Source organism: Myotis daubentonii, chromosome 19 (genome assembly GCF_963259705.1).
Source record: "Myotis daubentonii chromosome 19, mMyoDau2.1, whole genome shotgun sequence".
Taxonomy (NCBI): domain Eukaryota; kingdom Metazoa; phylum Chordata; class Mammalia; order Chiroptera; family Vespertilionidae; genus Myotis; species Myotis daubentonii.
In genome coordinates this window covers 27,690,193-27,704,292 of record NC_081858.1, presented here as the reverse complement: position 1 = coordinate 27,704,292, position 14,100 = coordinate 27,690,193, and the positions used below count along the sequence as shown (strand labels likewise).

At 55.5% G+C, this 14,100-nt stretch overlaps 1 protein-coding gene across 3 annotated transcripts in view; it reads right to left on the bottom strand.

The window, feature by feature from the left end:
- SPECC1L (sperm antigen with calponin homology and coiled-coil domains 1 like) overlaps window positions 1-14,100 on the bottom strand; it is a 55,669-nt gene that overhangs the window by 3,767 nt on the left and 37,802 nt on the right. For all 3 annotated transcript variants that reach the window (XM_059676568.1, XM_059676567.1, XM_059676569.1), the window contains 2 exons: window positions 13,540-13,696; window positions 12,558-12,660 (listed from right to left, as the gene is read on the bottom strand). In XM_059676568.1, coding sequence (XP_059532551.1) covers window positions 12,558-12,660; window positions 13,540-13,696 — 260 coding nt within the window. The remainder of the gene's footprint in view (window positions 1-12,557; window positions 12,661-13,539; window positions 13,697-14,100) is intronic.

Here is a 14,100-nt window from a genome sequence, read left to right as displayed (position 1 = left end):
TGTGTCCCGAGCACCCTACAGGGGTGTGCCATGTGATTCTCACACGCACCCAGGGGCGCTTGGGAGGCTGGGCGAGAGGCCCGGGTGGCATAGCGGATCCGGTGATGACTGATACTCGGCCTAAGTGCCCAGCCCGACCGCTTTCCTCATCCATCTGGCCCCTCACGAGAGAGCCAGGGCAGCGGGCAGCGGTGAGGGCCACGGGGGCCAGGGCTCTCAGTGCGCCCCGCGCTGCCAGGCAGGCAGCACATGCTGAGTTCCCAGCCTCGCCCCCGAGGTCACGTTTGCTGCTGGAGGAAAACAAACCCCCGCTTCCTGCCGCGGGGCCCTGCTCCAGCTCCTGAAGGGCGGGCGTCTCTGGCACAGCCGCCTACGTGCCTGGCCTCACCGCGCCTCCCGGCCCGGCTCCTGCACGAGAGGAAACCGCTGCGCCCAGCTCCCAGCGGTGGAAACCCCAGCCTGGCCCAGCTTCCTCAGACAGACGCGCCCGGCCTGGAGCCCTCAGTCGGAGCAGCGCTGCCACTTGCAAAGCATGAGGAGCGACTTGAGAAAGAGGAAACCACGGCTCCCGGACTTCCCGGGCAGGGGGCTGGCTTCAACCTGACAACCAGGCTCCAAATCCAAGCAGCTCCGCCCACACCCAGGCAGGCTGTCCGGGGACCCCGGCCCTCGGGAGGCCAGACCCGCATCCCACCCAGCAGACACCAGGCCCACAAGCACCAGGCCCGATTGAGAACTGAGCACCCCTGGGGAGTGACCCAGCCCTGGGAGCTGAGGTGCCACCGAGGACGTGGGGAAAGCCTCCCTTACTGCTTACGGCTGAGATGGGACTCCTACCACCATGCGACAGAGGTGCACACAAGCCGGTCCTCGGCTGAACGTGCCTTGGTTTCCCCTCTGGGGCCCTCATTTCACAGCCACTGCACCCACTGACACACGGCAGGCTCACAGAAACAAGTGTGTGCACGGGAGGCACAACTGCATTAAGGAGCCAGAGGAGCAGCTGTCCCACAGGAGCCCGCTCGCTGACCACTCATCCCGAAGCGGTGCCAGTGCCCAGCGAGGCCCCTGCCTGCACCCCGGCCCCCGGGATGGCCGTGCCCATGGGGAGCCCCAGCCCAGCGCAGAGCAGTGGTCCCAGGGCCCTAACTGGTTTCCTTGATGATGGAGCCAGAGGGGTCTGCACTCGCCTCGCCATCGCCCTCCCCTCCGCTGCAGCCTGGACCCCACGGCAGGGCCGCGTGAGGAAGGGTGGCACTTCCCTCGCTGCTTTCTGTGTAGGTGGCACCAGCACGGGCATCCTCTGCGCCGCCTGCCCCAGCCCAGGTGCCATTGCTGCCGGGAGCGGCTTCGGCCTGGAAGTGGCGTACGGACCCGCCCACGGAGAGGCCGAGCCGTTAACACTAGGGAACTACAGGCCGTCCACACCTGGGGGGGTGATGGTGTTTGCTTGTCGAGGAGAAGAAAGTACTGCCAACTGCTGGTGTTCATTCAGAACGCACGGGCGGGAACCTGCTATCATCAACCACCTGCTGCCAAGTGGCTCAAACAGCAGCAGCGGCAGGGCCCCCCCGCGTGGCCCACAGAGAAAGCAGCGACAGGCCTCCCCTGGCGGGGAGGAGAGGAGGAACAGAACCTGTGGGCAGGGTCCCGGGGACGGATGGTCATGGGAGGGCGTGCACCCACTCGATGAGTCCTCCCCTGGCCCCGGCTCCGCTCAGGCCTCGCTACCCAAGGGGCCGTCTGGTAGGACAGAGCCCGACAGGTGGGCCCGGCGTGGACCTGGCCTCAGGAGGCTTTCAGGGGTGTGTGGCTGAGCTGAGGGCACGGGATGCCAGGAGGGCTGGGTGGCAGCCGCAGAGGCTCAGTGAGGCGGGCAGGGAGGTCTCAGGGCTGAAGCAGAGGGACCTGGAGACAGGCTGGACACCAGGAGGGAGAGCGCGTGTAGCGCCAAGGACGACGTGGCTTCTGCTGCCAGGAAGGAGCGCGTGGGAATGGGGACGGCGCAAAACTCAGGCGGCGGGGGGGGGGGGACCTGCACGTCTGATGCAGTGCGATCAATGGGGTGCCTCTGAGACACCCCCTGCGGGGCACCCGGTGGTGCGGACCTGAGGGCCCAGAACTCGGAGGGGTGGAGGGACTGAAGCAGTGTCCAGGTGAGGTCACCCAGGGACAGCGCGTGGGCAGGAAGGGCCTAGACCCAGCCCCCCCGGCATCGCACAGGTGGAGGCGCGGCGAGGAGAGCAAGCTTCCCGGGGACTCGGGCGGCCAGGCAGGAGCCAGGAGCCGAAGGTGGAGAGCGCACGTGGTCAGCAGCATTCGTGCTGCGAGAGGACAAGACTTGCAAAGTGCCCTCAATGCAGTTAGCACTCGGTCGCCATTCATCACGGTGAGCAAAGAGCACTCCCCGCCTCGTAAAAGCCACCACATCATGAAGTCACACGGCCTGTCCTGGCTGTGGCTGTCCCAGGGCCTTTCCCCGCCGTGTGTATTTACAGGTTGGACGGATTTCTATCCTCAAAAGCGGCGTTTTCGGGCCGAGGAAAGCACTGCGTCTCCCCAGGCGGAGGGCGGCCGGTGCTCTGCAGGTCAGCGAGGGGCGGGCCACGGGGCCGCCTCCACTCCACGTGCTCTCGCTCCTGAACCCACTGCTCTGGGCAGCCAGCGGCCCCTTTAAGTCAATGATTCCTAAAGCCAAAAGCTGGCCGTGCGAGGGGACCGTGCCCTCAGGGAAGGCTGCTACCGTTCACCCTTCACAGGCAACGGTGCCCAGCTCTCGGGGAAACAATTTGCTTGTTAAACTAGAGCCAGAGACACAGCCGTCACAGCGAAAGCTCCCCGTTAGGGAACGCAGGGCTTGCCTTGGTTTCCGGTCCCTGCAGGGCTTTCTGCCGCGCACGGTAAGTCTATGTCTGACCCGGGGACACAACAGCGGGGTATGACAGGCGCCAGAACAAAAGTTCAAAAAGCTTTCCGCAGAGGAGCGGGCACTCCGCCCCATTTCCCCTGAAGGCGCACGTCTTTCCTCCTGGAAGTGTCACCGAGTGACCTGACAGGCCAGGCGGCGCGGCCGGGGTCACAGGGACATCTGCTGTCCTTTCCACGCGCATCGCAGCGGAGGCTGGGGAAGCCGCGGCACCGCACGCCCTCTGCAGAGCGACCTGGCTGGGCGTTGCCCACTCGCTGCTTCTCGAGCTGGGACAGACCCGCCCGCTCCTGTCCCTTCAGATCTGCCGCCGTCCCGCCTGTGGCCTTCAGGTGGCCCCTCAGGTGCCTGTATATGCACTGCGAGTGGAGGCGCGGGGAGTGAGCGCCAAGAAATTACACAGATCTACACACGCACCCGTCATAAAACTTCTTAAAATGTCTTAATTTGTCTCAAGTTTAGTTAAGGGCCATAAAATCCCCAAATACCACATGTTCTTTAAATAGTTACTGAAGTCCTGCCCTATTTAAGGAAACGCCACTTTCATGGGCATCGGGCGAGCAGCCAGAAGCCATGACTCATCTGTTAGCACGCGCAGCACCATTTCCCTGTGCCTGCCCACAGCCCAGCACGGGCAGAGCGGGGCCTTCCCACGACTGGTCCCTGGGATGACACGCACCGGGGCTCACAGATCCCTGCAGGAGGCAGGAGTTACAATCCAACCCGGCCCACAGGCCTCAGCTGCTCAGCCGACGGGGCAGGGTGTGGAGGTGGGTGAGTGGGAGTGAGGCAGGTAGGGGCGCTCTGCTGGGTGGGCGGTGCTGGACAGTGTCTAAGAGGGAAAGCTCATCTGGAGACGGGGTCCCATCCCCAGGAGTCATGCTAACGCAGACGGCCCAGGGGGCCCTGGGGTGGTGGCAGACGCTGCGTGGTGCCAGGCCGCGTGCTGTCAGTGGCACACCCACTCTGGCTGCAGATCTGAGGTGTCTCCTGGGGACTTCTCCTTTTGACGTTGAGCCAAGCGCTGCTCCAGGTCAGGGAAGGGGAGGTGGCATGTGTCCGGGGACCCCCATCAGGAGGCCCGAGTGTTAAAGAGGGAGGGAGGGAGGAAGCCAGGGTGCCAGCCCAGGGTGACCACCAGCCCCGAAGACAGAGTCCTGCGTCTTGTGTCCCCGGGGAGCGGGGGTGCCATGGGGACCATTATGATGGGGGAGGGGGGGAGGTTCCAGTGAGGACCCTCCATCCTCACTGAGCATCAGAATCCCCCACAAACCTTTTCCAGGTGACATGCGCTTGGCTCTACTCTGGGGAGGCTGCCCCAACCGACAGGCATCCTTTTCTTTAGGCCCCGACGGCCTGAGCTGCAGCCGAGGCAGGACCCCGAGCGAAGGACTCCAGGGGGCTGGACGGCACCGGCCCAGCCTGGGGGTCGCTCGTGATCCTGAGTGCGGGCAAACCCGGGGAGAGAACCAGGCACTGGGTGGACCTCACTGTGGGGAAAGGAGGGTGAGGCACAGGCAGCCTGCACGGAGGCGGCCGCGTCGGGGAGGAAGTGACCGTGCTCCACATGAGACGGACGGGTGTGACTGCTCTAGCCGGGACCCGAGTGTCTCTTAACAGGCCGGTGGATTGGTTTCCACACCGACAAGGGACATCTTGGCAGAGGAAAAATGGCAAAACACCTAAAAGAGGGAACGCACCTGCAGCCACCCACTCTCCCGTGCTTCTCTCCAGAGCCCCCACTCCAGGCTCAGCTGGCGCTTCCTGCAGCGCAGCCAACGGGGGGAAGGCTCACCCCCTTCTTCGCACCAAGGACAGCCTGGCCGCCGTGGGAGGACCCGAGGCTCTGCCCACGGGGCCGTGTGTGGCACGTTCTCCCGACCCCAGCCTTCCTTTCTCTGGCTTTATTTTACATACACGTTGCTACAAGCCCTTTTTGTTGGCCTCTTGGTATAAAACAATTAGAATGCAGCTAGAGAGGGGATTCCGGGCCAGCAGGAGGGATACGGCGACAGCTGAGAGAAACAGAAAGGCCCCTCAGAACTGGGTTCCACAGAGCACAGTAAGGAATGCGTATCACTGTCAATATGAGACGTGAAGACAGTTAAATTATGCCCAGAGCAAGGTATAACTTTAAAAGGCCTAGAAATATTGTTTCAAAAATAATTCTGAAGTCCCTTGAGGGCAAGGGTCATGCTCTAGACTGCAATTATGTCCCTCCATGTAGTTCATGACCTCTCTGTGCACAGCTAAGTGTTAGAGCTCACGATTGATTTAGAGCAAGAAAAAAAATTGAAATTAAAAATGTCACCAGTTTCGATGCCTGAAGGAGAGAGTGTGCATTACGAAGAGACACCCGTAAAAGCCCAGGGCCACAGCCACAGCCACATGAGGTGCACACAGGCTCCCTCAGCTTTTAAGCTCCGTACTTCCTCGTGTTTCAGAGTTTGCAACCGAATGTACAACAGAGGGAAGCCACGGCAGAGCCGGTGCGGGCCAGGCAGGCCAAGGGGCTGATGGGAAGTCCCGCTGCTGGAGGACACCCTGGGGCTCTGAAAGGCGAGGCTCAGGCCCTGGGCGCAGGGCACCAGAGGCTGCAGAGGGAGACCCGTCCCGCGGGCACAGGGAGAGCCTTTACCGGAGGCCACTGAGCCCCGGTTCCTTCTTGTCTGGGAGGCCATGTTTTTAAAAAATCATTCTAAGCTTCTGCCAAGTTGGTGTCACATGATGAGCTTCTCCCCGCACGTACAGAAGGGACAGGGCCTCCGTGGCAGAGTGAGTTTTTAAAAATGGCCATAACCGTGGCAGCTGGCTGTGCCCACCCAGAAAGGCGCCTCTCCCTGCCTGGGAACTGAGGCCTGTGGCTGCCTGGACCACCAGCACGTGTGACGCCCAGGTTGGTCATAGGAGGCCGGCGGCGCTGGGCCGGCTCTCTCGGGACACCCGGGAGGAAGTCCAGGCCATACGGAGCGGCCGCATGTGGGTTTCCGGTCACGGCCAGTGAAAGTCTCACCAACAGCCACATCACCCACCAGGCACGTGAGGGCGGCGTCCAAAATGGGACTCACCCTCCAGGGCCTCACATGACCTGAGTGGAGGAGCCCCTCAATCACGGGTTGATGAGTTACGTCAGTGCCATCACTGAACGGCATCCACGCTGGAGGCGGTGCTTGTTATCCAGCGGCTGGTAGCCAGTCCGCCTTCTTCCTCCCGAACCTGCGAGCCCATTTGTAAAAGGAACTACAGGTGAGTCTTGAAGAGCTTGTCCGCCCCGAGGGCAGCCCAGTGAGGAATTGGCTCCAGGGCCCCCTGAACCAAACGGCCTAGATCAGGGCCCAGGCAGCCCGCCGCACACACTGAAACCAACCCGCGTACGAACGGAGCCCAGAGTTCCCATCTGTGTTGTTCCAGGGTTAACTGTAGAGCTCCTCCTCCCTCTCTCCATCTGGTGGTTAATCACCTGCCCGTAATTATATATCGAGACAGCAATACGGCATCTTTACAAATAACCTGCAGAGCGGTCACCCTGAAGTTCCTGACTGACCTCAGGCTAAACTCATTTCTGGAAGCCAGAGCCTCAGGCACGCAATGAAATTAGCCTGGCAGGTTCCGCCTCCTCTGCACTCACACTCTGTCGCATCCCGTCCGTCCCGAGTGGGTGAAGCACAGGAGGCAGAGGCATTTCTCACGCTACTTGGGATGATACACAGTAAAGACGATGCGACAAAGATCACCTAAGGTTCTGCTTTTAGCAAAAAAATTAAGAACTTAAAAATGTTACTTATCTGATGTCTCTCTTCCTTGGCATTATTCACAATAAAAACTGAAACTCCCTTCCGAGTCTGCGACACTGTGGGGAGATGGGGTGGCTTAGGGGAGCCCGGAGCCAGGCGCTGCGACCCACCTGTCCGACCTCAGGCAAGAGGCCACTTTAGAAAAAACAACATTTTACTGAGATATAATTTATGTACAAAACGAATTCTGTGTAAAGTGTACAACTCAATGCATTGGGGAAGATGTATCTACCCATGAAACTATGGCTACAATCCAGATACATCGCATCTTGACGGAGACTGCATGGCTGTGTCTAGTCCACGCCCCTGCGGGCGGCCAGAAGGACCCAATTTCTGAGTATCTTTCCGAATGCTGGGGCCTGGACGTAGCTCTGAAAGATGGGCACCATGAGAAAGTAAAAACCGGCATGTGAGAACTGCTGCTAGCCTGGCTGGTGTGGCTCAGTGGCAGAGTGTGGACCCAGGGACCAGGAGGTCACAGTTCAATTCCTGGTCAGGACACCTGTCCGGGTTTCAGGCTCCATCCCCAGCAGGGGGCATGCAGGAGGCAGCCGATCCATGAATCTCTCATTGGCATTTCTGTCTCTATCTCTCTCCCTTTCCCTTCCTCTCTGAAATTAATAAAAACATTAAAAAACAAAAACAAAAAAAGAACTGGTGTTATATGTAATTCCTCCACTCTTTCACCTGCTATAGGAAAATCTGATTGGTGTCGCCGGGGGCAGGGGTGGGGTGGATTTGATGAGTGGGGACTCCGACCACACACTAAGACACTGAACAAATTAATTCATGGAAATGGACTAAGCAATCACAGCTGACCCGGGAACAACGCAAGGTGGCCTGACCGCCTGCACAGTCGAAATCCACGTATAACTAAGTTGCTCCTCCACACACTCGGATTCCCAACCACCAGGCGACCCTCGAACAACGCAGGTTTGAATTGTGTGGGTCAATGAAAACAACCCACGTGTATGTGGACACACACAATCCAGAACCTGCATTGTTTAAGGCCAACTGGCATCTAAGAACGGCAGCCCTGACCTTCTGGAAATAGAGGCTAACAGTCGCTGTCACATCCTGCTGAGCAGAACACAGACGTACACTGTGATCTGGGAACCTTGCTTCCCAGCTGCTCCGTCCGGCATCGAAAGGAACCCCCTGGAACAGGAAGCAGCCCCCCCCCCCCACCCGTGACCGGGAGGCGGTCGTCTAACCTCCACTGTGCACACCAGGGGCCTCGGCCGCGGAGAGCCGAGGCGGGCTCTCTGCTCCCGGGCCCTGTGGCCTGTGACCTTCCTGCCCCGCGCGGCAGGCTCTGGAGGAAGACGTCCTGTCGCCAGGACGGAGACGGACAGACCGCAGCAGTGTCACGGCCTCATGGAAGACAACGTGCGAGCGTCTGAGGCCACGTCAGGGACGGGGGCTCCATCTGGCCGCGCTCGCTCCCTTTGTCCGAGTATTTTTAAGTCCTGGGACCCAGTGGTATTTACAAACAATAAGGTCTTTCTGTATGGAACTGACTTTCCATGCAAAGTGACAATGTAAGATTTAAAAAAATTAGACGTTCAGCCTCGACTTGATTCAGATCAAAACCCTTATCTGCTGCTTGCAGCTTTAAGAGATTTTTTTAGCGCTGGGAAGCCGTTCCTGTGACCTAAGAGTCCGGCTGTAGGAGGGAGCTAACCCCCGAGCCTTGCTGTGACCATCAGGAGCCCGAACGCTTTCTGTTCGCTGCTGTCTGCTGGCAGAACTCCCACTTTCCCTCGCCTTTCCGTTCCACCCTTCCCTCTCCCCGCTCTAACTGGAATCACAAAGAGAGGATGCGAGGGCAGGGGGAAGAGAAGGCCTGGGGGAAGGGGCGCCCTCTCCTGCTTTCCCTGTGGGGAGGAGAGGGAGCGGTAGAAGAAATCCCAATCCCTGGCAAACGGGAACAGTCCCATGTTGGACAGACCGGGGAGGGGCCATGTGTGCCAAGGATGCTTCTCCGGTCCCTGTCCCCCAGCACAGAGTGGCCAAGAGGAGTCACAGAAACCCGAGCTTTGGGGGGCCAATCTCCTCCTGTGAGGACAGCTCCCTGATACAGAGTTCACTCAGCCCAGAAGCGCTGAGATGCTGGAATGAGCGCCGCCGAGGGAGTGTGGGCGCAGCACGAGCCTGGCTACCCGGCAGACACCGGCCAGTACACATGCTCAGGTCACACAACTCATCCAGAGACCTTCCTTTTCTCCTGCTTGTCCACAGACACTCGGATGTTTCAAAGGAAGCTGGGAAGGAAGGACCGAACTATTTTTATCTGCCCATTGGTTCTCACTCTCCTGACTCTCTGCAGTCCACAGGGACACACAACTCTGGGAGACGGAAGGACCAGTGCTCCTTTGTTGTCGCTTAGAGAAAGAGGGTCAGAAAATGTAAAAATAGAGCCCTGTGCTGGAGCACAGGCCAACGGATCTGCTCCCTAAAAATCAAATATGTAACTGGACAAAACTGTCCCCCCAGAACCATGTCAGGGCGCTGGAAACCACCGAGAGGCAGATGAACTGCGATGCCCGATTCCTGTGGGAACAGTGGGAGTCTGCAGCCTCTTGTTGAGGCTACGCTCTCCGCCTTTCTTTTCATTAAAAACAACATTGTACGAAGCCATAATTCTAACACAGGACGATGGGGCTTATAACACAAACAAACTAATATAGGTAACAATGATCGCACAAAAGAGGAAGGAAATGAACCTACACTAGAGCACATTTGCTAACTTTACCAAAGTCAGTCAGAAAACCGTAAGTAAACTGTGATTCTGATCCCACTCGTATCCACTAAGAAATACACAATCTTGCAATGGCCACTTCGGCCCAGTGGGTAAGACGTTAGCCCAAGGGCCAGGGGTTCGATTCTGGTCAAGGGCACGTACCTCAGTTGCAGGCTCAATCCCTGGCCCCTGTTGGGGTGCATGCGGGAGGCAACCAATCGATCTCACATTGATGTTTCTCGCTCTCTGTCTCTCCCCCTCCCTTCCACTCTCTAAAAAAATCAACAGAAAAATATCCTCGGGTGAGGATTAACAAAACAAAAAAAAGGAAAAGAAAAGAAATACTAAATCTTTTTTCTCAGCCCAAGCACTGATGAGTAAATCTCTCAATAAAACTGTATATTTTTAATGCCTATTTGAGATTAAATTACCTCAGACGGTACTACAAACTTCTACTTATTTATTAAAACTATTTTGTACTAGATTAAGTGCTTTTATTGTCCTTTGTAGTAACTAACCCATTCCTAGGTCTGGCGTTTTATCAGAAAACAATGATACTTTTCCTCTAAAAGTAAGTTAACGTTGAGAGGCTATAAGAGAAGTTGTGAAATATGAAATTTAGAACAAAAAACGTTTACTGAAAGTATGCACTGTTTTCTTCTGTTACCGAGTTTCTCTTGCATGAACGATCTCGTATTATCAATCCCTGACGAAGCGGCTAAAAGAACTGCAAGTAGCTGCCTGTGGGAAGCAGAACTTACAAAGGCGATGGAGCAGGGAAGTGGGCTGCCCCTTTTCCCTAAAAGTGCAATCATTAGAGTTAATTGCATATTTAAATTGAAGTTCAATTTTAAAACAGAATGGTGTGTAAACTGAGGCACTGATTTTAAAATAAAGGGAAGGCCTAACCCTTAGAGCGACAGACTGCAGGCTGTTAGGCGACGCGTGCACTTGCGAGAAAGCCTTGAGGAGTCACTGATCCTGGTGGGGGTCGCCCACATCTGTGACCCTGACAGTGAGCCAGGACGCGGGCCTCGACAGGAGCGTCTTGTGTCTAAAGCAGCTGAGCTGTACGTGGCAGGGCACAATTTAAGAGAAAAATGTATTTGTTAGATAAAAGGCCAACTCACAGGGCTTGTTTTGTAATGGATGGTTAATGAAATTACAGTGATTAGTGCAATTATTTCAGGGTGACTCTGAGGAGAGTAAAGGAGACGATCGGGTATTAGGGAATCTATCTCCGTCGATTAGACAGCTCCGAGACAGAAAGCATGCGTGGCCCGGCCCTGATGATGCATGTGGGGCCTGAGAGAACAGTCCGTGCTAACCGTCACGTAGCAGCCCCTGCCTAGCGAATAGCAGTGTCACAGCGGCCCCTTCCCGGCCGGGCAGTCAGAGCCCACAGGCTGGCTCCAAGCTGCTCGCTCCGGGGGTGGGCACGCGGGCCCCCATTCACCGCCCGATGAGCACAGGGCTCTGGCACTTCTCCTGCAGCGCTCGACCAAGTAAGATCAGATAGACCCTTCATTTAAAAAGGTTATGCGATTAGAACACCCCATTTTAACTCACAGCCCTTTCAATGAAAGAACCAGCTCCTGTCTACGTTTGAACAGCAAGAACACGTATCTGTCTCACAGGAAACAAACCCAGACAAACAAAAAACCATCCCCACGTCATTACAGAAGTGATCATAGACGCAATGAAGGGGAAGGGGTGGGCTTGTAGCATAAGACTGTCTAGTGTACGAAAATGTCCTCCTTTATATATGTTAACTACTCTGTTTCACATTGTATTTCCTCCTGCAAAGTATGTACCCAGTAAAGGAAAAAAAATGATTTATTGACGTTTTTAAGTAGATGACTTATGTGTATTTTTTAAACCTAACAGCATTTACCTTAAAATCACAGACTCCGAGAATTCAAGTAGGAAGGAACCAAGACTAGTTAAATCATTGACTTAGTGCTTGAGTATCTTAATCAACTTGTGTACTTAATTATCTAATCCCCGCGACGGCTGGGCAGGGAGACACACAGCAGAGCGGAGCTGCTGGGTCACACAGCAATCCCGTGTCTGCTTTTAGTGCCTGCCACACTGTGTTCTGCAGCCACGGCCGTGCCCAGGGTTCCGATGGCCCCACAGCCTTGCCAGCACCACTCGTCTCTTTTCCAGCGAATGGACGCGGAGACACTGAGACGGCGGCAAGTCCTCACTGGCGACTATGACTTCCCGTGCATTCAAAGTCCACTGCAATTCCCGTGGCTCTTCAATCCAATGGACCGAAGACATGGCCTGAAGCCATTACAACTGTCCAAAGGGACTTACTCTGGCAGGTCTGTCTGCTCCTGCATCACTCCCTCCCTCTTCTGCACAAACACTGTCAGAAAATGCTATCGCTCGTTCTCTTATGTCATTGGGGTGAGATGAGGGCTGATGTGATGAGACCAGGACTACACAGAGCTGAGAGGCCCTTCTCCTCTTGTATTTCTCTGTGGTTGCACCCAAATACAAAGCAGCAATTGGGAGCTCTGGCTGCAGGCGAGGAAGAGGCTCTGTGACTGAAAGCATGTTGTGCGGACACTGGCGTCTACACTACACTTAGTGGGTACAGTTGAGAGGTTTCCATTGTGTGTAGACGAGGACTTCCTCTCCAAACACCACCTCGAACATCACTTAAAATATCGGAAAGGGGGATGGAGAGACAGACAGACACCAACAGGGAGGAGAGGGCAGGCTATTAAGACAATCCGGATGCGAAGTGATTCGGGCACAAAGACAACCAAGCGGGAAGGGAAAATTCTATGAAAAGCAACTTAGTCAGAAAAGACTTCAAACATCATCATTAAACATTAATTGAATTAATTTTTACTCAGTCCAGATGAGAACTCAACCACAGCACTCACCAGGACTGAGAGGCCCTGTCACAGCTGATGGAGCGCTGCAAGGCCTGGCTGCACTGGAAGGAAGGACCTGACGTAAGGACCCCCCCGAATTCAGGACGGGACTCGGCATGTCTCATGGGAGACGCGCCCCGAGCTGCGACACCCCAGCACGTGCTCTGGGACCTGCTCCCGGGGACAGAAAGCCGCGCGGTTACCTGGTAGCCCTCGGTCTTCTTCTGGCACCACTTCAGCAAGGCGTTCCTCTTCGAGCCTCCATACTCTCTCGCCAGTGCTGAGAGGGGGTCCTTCCTTTCTTCCCTGAGACGTGAAAATGAGAAACCCAGGTTGAAACACCTTTTAGTTGAGCATCATCAGAAAGCAGAAACCCAAGGAGCAGGAGAGACCGGTGTTGGTCCGGCTCGTGAACAGGGTAAATCCACACGCCGAGGCACCCAAGGCAAGACACGTTTTCATTCATTGCATTTTACCTGTCGGTGCTCACAGGGTCCCACAGCCCACCCTGGTCCGCTCTCTGCTTCTCTGTGCCCATCCCCTCCGTGTGCCACACCACCTCCCTTCTTCATCTGTTTGTACATTCACTTGAGTCGCTGGCTTTGACAATAAAGCCTGCCCTCCCTCCCCACCACTCAACTTCCGCTTTTCTAGTCTCCCCAACCTCCACCGCAACCTAGAATTTGAATTTCACAATACTAACTCGTGTTCAACCATTCTCTAATTACAAACTCCAAAACAGAAAAACCAGCTGCTTGGGAAAGAAACTGTTTCACTTTTTTTTTGTTGTTTAATTAATATATTTTTATTAATTTCAGAGAGGAAGGCAGAGGGAGACAGAGATAGAAACATCAATGATGAGAATCATTGATGGGCTGCCTCCTGCACGCCCCCTACTGGGGATCAAGCCCGCAACCTGGGATGTGTCCCTCACTGGAATCGAACCTGGGACCCTTCAGTTCCCAGGCCGACGCTCTATCCACTGAGCTAAACCAGCTAGGGCACGTCTTGCTTTTCATTTCTAGACCATTTTACCCAATTCTGAGCACAGAAGAGGAGATCAGAAAATACTTCCTAACACTCAGAGAAAGAAATCTGTGCCGGAGTGCATTACTTTATAACTTGATCATTTCCTCTCAAAGGGCCAGGAGAGGGATGAAACGCATCAGCTGAGCTGCTCTCTACCTGATCCGGCTGCGGGTGGTGGGGGTCACGGACGCCGTGGGGGACGAGGAGAGGGAGAGCTGTGGGGACGTGGTGCCCATGGCCATGAGAGAGGCTGGCGACGCTCCCTCGGGGGCGGAGATGTCTCGCTTCATCTCTTCACTACTTCGTCGAGACACTGAAAATAGACATTAAGCATTTTAGAGCAAAAACATCTTAAATGGAGTTCTTGAGACATTTTCTCCAATAAGTTCCAAGAGCAGAAATTACTGTACAGGCGAAAAAAATACAATTTTCCTTATCTTACTGATAAGTTGAAAGAATTTCCCTTTTCATTTAAAAAGCTATAAAAAAATGTACAGTAGTTGAGATATGCATTAACCCTCCTATGCCCTGGGGTACGCAGTGTGTCTTACCCGCCCTGTGACCCTCAGTTCTCACCCGGGGCACAGTAAGTACTCTGGGAACGTTCGTGTAATCACAGATGCCACTAAAAACCAAAGGCTAATAAACGCAGTACTTGACAACTACTTATTCCCCAAGAAAACCAACATGATCCTCCTGAAATTACCCAAAAACACT